This window comes from Zingiber officinale, chromosome 8A, assembly GCF_018446385.1.
Source record: "Zingiber officinale cultivar Zhangliang chromosome 8A, Zo_v1.1, whole genome shotgun sequence".
Taxonomy (NCBI): Eukaryota; Viridiplantae; Streptophyta; class Magnoliopsida; order Zingiberales; family Zingiberaceae; genus Zingiber; species Zingiber officinale.
The window spans coordinates 133,324,977-133,331,992 of record NC_056000.1 but is presented as its reverse complement, the minus strand read 5'-3'; the positions used below and the strand labels follow the sequence as shown (position 1 = coordinate 133,331,992).

Sequence of the window (7,016 nt, the reverse complement as noted above, 5' to 3'; positions counted from 1 at the left end):
TAAAATCCTTTTTAAATTAATATGGCCGACCCCTCTAGCTTGGGTTCAAGCTAGGGCCGGCCACCCCATCTTATGCTTAGGCCGGCCCTAGCTTGGTTCCCAAGCTAGCTTGGCCGGCCCCTTTTAGGTGGGTATAGAAAGTGGGTATAGGTGGGTATAGTACTCTATAAATAAGAGGCTACGATAGGGACCGAGAGGAGGAATTGGTTTTGGTCTCCCGATAAAATTAAGCATCCCGTGTTCGCCCCGAACACACAACTTAATTTTATCAATAATAATTCATTCCACTAGAGAACTATTATTGAACTACCGCACCAATCCCAAATTACATTTTTGGGCTCCTTCTTATTATGAGTGTGTTAGTCTCCCTTTGTTTAAGATATCGAATGCCCACTAATTAAGTGAGTTACTGACAACTCATTTAATTAATATCTTAGTCCAAGAGTAGTACCACTCAACCTTATCGTCATGTCGGACTAAGTCCACCTGCAGGGTTTAACATGGCAATCCTTATGAGCTTCTCTTGAGGACATTATCAACCTAGTATCTCTAGGACACAGTTTCCTTCTATAATCAACAACACACACTATAAGTGATACCATTTCCCAACTTATCGGGCTTATTGATTCATCGAACTAAATCTCACTCATTGATAAATTAAAGAAATAAATATCAAATATATGTGTTTGTTATTATATTATGATTAAGAGCACACACTTCCATAATAACCGAGGTCTTTGTTTCTTTATAAAGTCAGTATAAAAGAAATGACTTCAAATGGTCCTACTCAATACACTCTGAGTGTACTAGTGTAATTATACAGTCAAGATAAACTGATACCTAATTACACTGCGACCTTCTAATGGTTTGTTCCTTTCCATTTTGGTCGTGAGCTACTGTTTATAATTTATAAGGTACTGATAACATCATCTTCTGCATGTGACACCACATACTATGTTATCTTCAGTATAAATTAATTGAACAACTACAACTAAATGTAGACAATTTGACCAAATGTGATTCTTTATTCATAATGAATGTTTACAAAGCTTAGACTTTCAGTATACATTCCAACACTTGGCTACAACCGACAACGTGGATCTCAGTCGATGGGTGTGTGACTTCCCGTCCGGTTGGAGTCTCCATCGGTTAGGCCTCCAGCGATCATGCTGATATCCCCTAAGCCACATTATTATGGTCTTCCTCTTGCCGCATCGGGGGGTGCTCCTACTATACCCCGAAGGGGGCTTAGGCCTGGTTGTCTTGTTGTTGGGATGTTCTTTGGCGCCGCTCAACACCTTGATATCTTCGAGACGGTCTGTCCAACCTCCGATAATGATGATGGTTTGGAGATGGTGACTGATGGAAGAACGCTTGGTCAACCGCCTGACACACCTCCCTATTGTAATTATACCAATTCTAAGTGTTGTGTGTCCCTGATTGATGATATGTATAGAATTTTGGTTGAACCCATCTAGGAGGCTCAGGGAATCTTCTCCGCTCGACCTCCACATGTTGTACAGCTTGAGGCCATGACTTTTGGTGATGCAACTGAGGACCCACTTGGGGTCCTTTATGAGGAAGAGGCAGGGGAGGAGCTCGGTGCTTCACAACAGGTGATGGAGCGGGTGTGGTGACATCCTTCTTCTTTGGAGTAGATTGAACTTCATCTATAGTAACATACTTGGTCACCCAGCCAAGTAGATGATCGAAGTCTCTTAAGGGCTTCCTAACCAAGGAGTGAAAAAACTCGTTATCTATGAGCCCTTGAGAAAAGACACTCATCAAAATCTCAGGGGTGCCCGAGGGAACATTCATGGCCACTTGGTTGAACTTTTTGATGTAGGTCCTGAGTGTCTCCTTGCGCCTCTACTTGAGCGAAAAGAGGCTCAGGGTAGCTGCTGGCGAAATGGTAGAGAAAAACCTTGCAAAAATCCTTAAAACAGCATATGGATTCGACCGACAATCATTTGAACCACCTATGTACTAAATCAGAGAGTGTGGTGAGAAACACTCGACACTTCACACTATCCGTGTACTGATGAAGGAGGGTGGCATTTTTGAACTTAAGGAGGTGGTCTTCCAGATCAGTTGACCCTCCATGTTCCCCTATCATTAGAGGTCGATAATATTTTGGTAGCTCGTCTTCTAATGTTTCATAGGAGAATGACATGCTTATCTGCTTAGGAGAACTACTGAATCTCGGGGCTCTCCCCTTGCGTAAATCTCGCAATAGCGCATCCCCTGAAGACGATACTTGTTTAAAAAAAGCCTTTCTTCTCAGCCCATCTCCTCCCAAGGAGTGCGAAATAGTGCCCAGTGATGTGCTATCGGGGATGGTGGCACAGGTGGCATCTTGATTGGTTGGATAAGTGGTTGCACGAAGCCAGCCGCTGGTGGAGGAACTGGTTGAAATCCAGTCGGGTCTTCCACTCGAGTTCCTCTTTCAGTGTGAGGACCCATCCTGTACATGGCCAAATCATGCGACAACATACAGGTGGCAGTTGCTTGCTGCTGTTGCATTAACTTCTATGCTCGAGCGGCTACCAGTAACTCGAAATCCTCTTGAGACAGGATGACGACGGTGAATCATCCAGCTCCTTCCATCTCTACATTTCAGATTCAAGTGAAAGTTCCTATAGACTGTCACTACAAGAAAAAAGCTAATAGACAACGCTTTTAAAGCGTTGTCTTTGTGCCTGAAAAAGCGTTATTAAAGGCACTGTTATTAAAAGTCTGCTCAACGACAACGCTTTTAAAGCGTTGTCGTTTGTACCAAAGACAACGCTTTTGTAACACTATTACAACGCTTTAAAAGCGTTGTTATTTTTTTTACAAAGACAACACTTTTTGCAACGCTTTAAAAGCGTTGTCGTTTTAAAGAAAAAAATTTAAAAAAAAAATATTTAAAAATCATTATTTTTATATTTCCAAAACTATTATTTTTATTTTACCATGTCTAGCTTCGAATTTTACATATAATCAACTTAGCTAATGATTTCAAACTCATACCAAAATAATAGAAATCTGACGTTGAAGTAATATTAGTATTTAATTACATGAGAAGCTAGTAAATATCAAAATTAACACTAATTCTGTTTCAAAGTAGATAGTGATATTCATATATAAAACAAAAGAGCACAAAAAATCTGTTTTGAACAGCTACAATCTATTTAGCCAACAAGCTGAATACTGAAGAAGTTGCTACTGAATACTAAATACTGAATACTGAAGAAGTAGCCAACAATCTGTTTACTCAAAACAGTACAGTAGTTACTGAATCCAGACGCTTAGTGTACTGATCAATTACTAAATCCAGACGCTCCTTAGTGTACTGATCTCGACTGTCCTGTATCCACCTACAAAAGTAGCAATAATATGTTTCAAGTCCATACATGAGCATTACTGATGGCTCTCAAAAGAAACAAAACAATCATTGGAGACGAATGAATGAATACTGACATTAACCAATATTATACAAGGTTAAGAAATCAACATACCAATGACCTTATAGGAATTGTCCTGTTCTAGAAACAGCTCAAAGCCACATTCAAAACAGAAATGCTAAAAAGGCATCTGTTTCTCAAGAAGAAGCAAATTTAGTGAAAGGCAACTAGAATTGTTGAACTCTCTAATCCAAGACATAACAACATTTAACTCAAGATAGTTGTAGTACACCCTTCATCCGCAGTTTGATGATGCAGTTTAGCCCTATTTTACCATTTTTAATTTCATAATGTAAAAAATATAGTCAAATCACCTAATCAAAGCATGGTGTGTTATGGATCAAAACTATATATGCATACAACTCTAGAATATAAAACATGGTTGAAGCACAATTATGGCAATTTTCTGAAGCCTTAGATTGGTGGGACTCAAAGGATGTTGATTGTTGATGCTACTTAATAGTTCAGACCTTTCCACCTACAGAAAACTAATCAACTGAAAAATACCCCATCAAATTTCTTTATATTTTATTGGTCAGCATAGATCAGACTATACAAAAGAAAATGTAAGCAGGCATATGATGATATCTCCATACCCATGCCAAGCTCTAGTGATCCCTCCTCCATGTCGACACCCTTCTTTTCGCCCATGCTTGAAACCTGACAAAGTTAAGAAGCAACAGCTCTTATCATAACATTTATTAAATGCAACCATGTGTTTAGTATCATATCACACACTAATAGACAAAAATAAGTTTTGTTCTGAATTATAAAGAAAAATATAACAACAACACAGAATGAACCTTTTGGCTTATGCAGTCAACTTATTATGATGACAAAAGAATGAAACGTTGAAAACTTTTTAACTCAACTGTCAGTTTCCTTCTCCATGAGTGTGTCATCCGTTTCCTTCTCTAATGGTGCACCATTTGACATCTTCTGAGGGCCCTTATCGCGATCCATATCTGTTTCCATAGCCAAATCAACCTCTACAGATACATCAAAAGATTTCACGTTAGTAATAAAACATGGGCATGAAGAAAAGCATTATGCAAAACCAATTCCAATATAGAAACTTAAACTTAATCAGAACCAATCATGACAACCAATATTTTTGTAGAAAAGATTTGGATGATAGTCACTTAAGAATCAGGGGTTTTAATGTCTAAAAGCCATAAGGAAATATGATGATAACCGAATCTAGGATCTTCAGTATATACAATTAGATATCTATGCAGACAGGTAAGTTGTTCTTGCATCTTTGGATGTGCAGCTATGCAATTCATGGCTCATCATATAAAGCCAATGTTTTTACCTTTGCCCTGTAGTAGTGTTGTCCATTGTCAATAGTTTCTAAACTGAATTTATTGGGCAACATGTATAAAATAACAAAAGCGAGGGGAGAAAATGGAAGGAATTGAACTCATGTTGCTTCTTTGAAATTTAATGCCTAAAATAAGCAAACAAAATGCAACTCGGTAGTAAGAATAATGATCATCAAAGATAATTTTGAAACACTAGGATAACTATCAGTTGTAGGTGTAGGATCCCGGTACTCACTGTATGCCGCATAGATGTGAGGAATGAATTTAGTACACTTCCATAATATTAGTGGAATACTAGACCAGCGTTATGATTATGCAATGAACTCGGAAATAATCAAATCCTCTGTCAACGGTTCCTATCTATAATGTTACTTCGTTACTTGAGATGCAGTTCAGAGTGTTCCTTCTTAATCAATTTTACCTGCCTCGATGAGGGCATCCCAGAGTTCCTCGGGCAATTATGCTCGACATCGATGGCCTGGAAGATTCGATAGAGCTCGAGCTCCTTGCCGTCCATGTACCTACGGAACTCCTGGTATTCGACCCGCCCGTCGCGGTCGGAGTCGCAAACCTTAAGGAGATCCCTAGCGTACTTGTACTCAGCGGGGATGTTGAGACCGGACAGGCCAGTCTCGATCTGGTCATAATCGAGGTAGCCAAGCCCTGCCTTGTTGAAGAAGCCAAAGAGGCTCCGGATCCGGGCCTCCCGCTCCTCCTTGGTCTCGCGCAGCGCGAGCAGGAAGCGCTTCGATTCGCACCAAAACCCTAGGCTTTGCAAAGGAAGAGAAAGGGAAGGGAAGGGGAAAGGAACACAAACTAAAATACTATGCGTGTACTTACCGCGTGAGGCTTAGCAGTCGTCCTTGCTCAGTCGTAGGATTTATATCCAAACTGGGCCCCGAGCGTGTAGATCGAAAAAGGTGAAGGAATAAGGTGAGGAAATTTTTCCCGCGGTCCTGACGGAGAGGAGTTTGGAGGAGAGGTTCACGGAGAGGAGTTCGCCAGAGAGAGGTTTGTTGGAGAGGAGTTGGAAGGAGAGGGCGTGAGAGGAGGAGTTGGATGGAGAAGGTCGTGTGAGATGAGGAGTTGGGAGAAGGGTTCGGGATCAAAACGATCGGAAGATAGGAGTTGGGAGAAGGGTTTCGATTTTCTACTCCTTACTTAGATCCAACGGTTTGTATTAATCAAGATTTAGATGTGAATATAACAATAGACAACACTTTTTAAAAAACGTTGTCGTAGACACTAAAGAAAGGCTAATAGACAATGCTTTTTACGAAGCGTTGTCTTTGACCCATAAAAATCACTAATAGACAACGGTTTTTAGAAAAGCGTTGTCTATTAATAAGAAAATAATGAAATAGACAACGCTTTTCACTAAAAGCGTTGTTAAAAAAAAATAGACAACGCTTTTTATAAAAAGCGTTGTCGTTTAAGTGTTGTAGAACTGCAATTTTCTTGTAGTGTGTTTCAAATTTGATCTTGTTTAGAAACTGTAGAGATAACATGCTGGGAAAGGTGGCACTTCTGTTAACCTAGAGAAGGCTTCGCTGGGGAGAGACCATGGCACCTAGCTCTCCTTTCGCCTCCTTTATGCGCATACTCAAAAGAGACAACAGAACGTTAGGATAACAACCAAGGAAGAGGTCCCTAGCATAGGCCCTCCGACATTTAAGTCAGTAGAAGACTGAGCGAAAAATGGAGAAGAACTACAGTAAGATTGAGTGAGTGTAGTAAGGAGTAATGTTGCACAATAATCTATAAAGCATATGTCATAAGCGAAGAGAGCCCCCCCCTTTTTATATCTCCTTTCATAACTCCGCAATAATTAAGTGACAGGGAATATTCAGTGTCAGAATATGTCAAATAATGAAAGATATACAGTCCAAAATTTATGCAGTTATCCTCTAAGGAATCTTTTGTTATATGAATAGTCTTGTGTAACCTCTATAATAATAATAGAAATTGTATAATCACTTTCGTAAGAATGTTCCATTGAGTGCATATGTTATAATCGAAGAATATTTTTTGATGGATAGCTGTTATTTTGACAATCTATTGTGATTCCATGACAATATTGCCCCTTGAAATATAGCTCGACTAGATTCTTGGACGAATGGGGTATTCCAACTACCTCTATGTTTGACCAACTTTGTAATGAGAATTACCTTATACATTTTGCCTTGAGCGTTCTCCTAGAATATAACCCAGTCGGATACTTGGACGAACGGGATATCTCGACCAT

At 39.6% G+C, this 7,016-nt stretch overlaps 1 protein-coding gene across 2 annotated transcripts; it reads right to left on the bottom strand.

Annotated features, from left to right (window-relative positions):
* Positions 1–3,098: 3,098 nt before the first annotated feature.
* Positions 3,099–5,859, bottom strand: LOC122010311. 2 transcript variants are annotated; one of them, XR_006119844.1, is made up of 4 exons: positions 5,193–5,848; positions 4,319–4,435; positions 4,043–4,106; positions 3,099–3,359 (listed from the first exon to the last, which is right to left on the bottom strand). XR_006119844.1 is itself a non-coding variant. In XM_042566801.1 (4 exons), the coding sequence occupies exons 1-4, from the start codon at positions 5,414–5,416 to the stop codon at positions 3,257–3,259; spliced, it is 504 nt and encodes a 167-aa protein (XP_042422735.1). In that variant the 5' UTR covers positions 5,417–5,859; the 3' UTR covers positions 3,099–3,256. The 2 variants fall into 2 exon arrangements, 1 of the variants encoding a protein (XP_042422735.1); XM_042566801.1 differs by having other exon boundaries at positions 5,197–5,859.
* Positions 5,860–7,016: the final 1,157 nt, after the last annotated feature.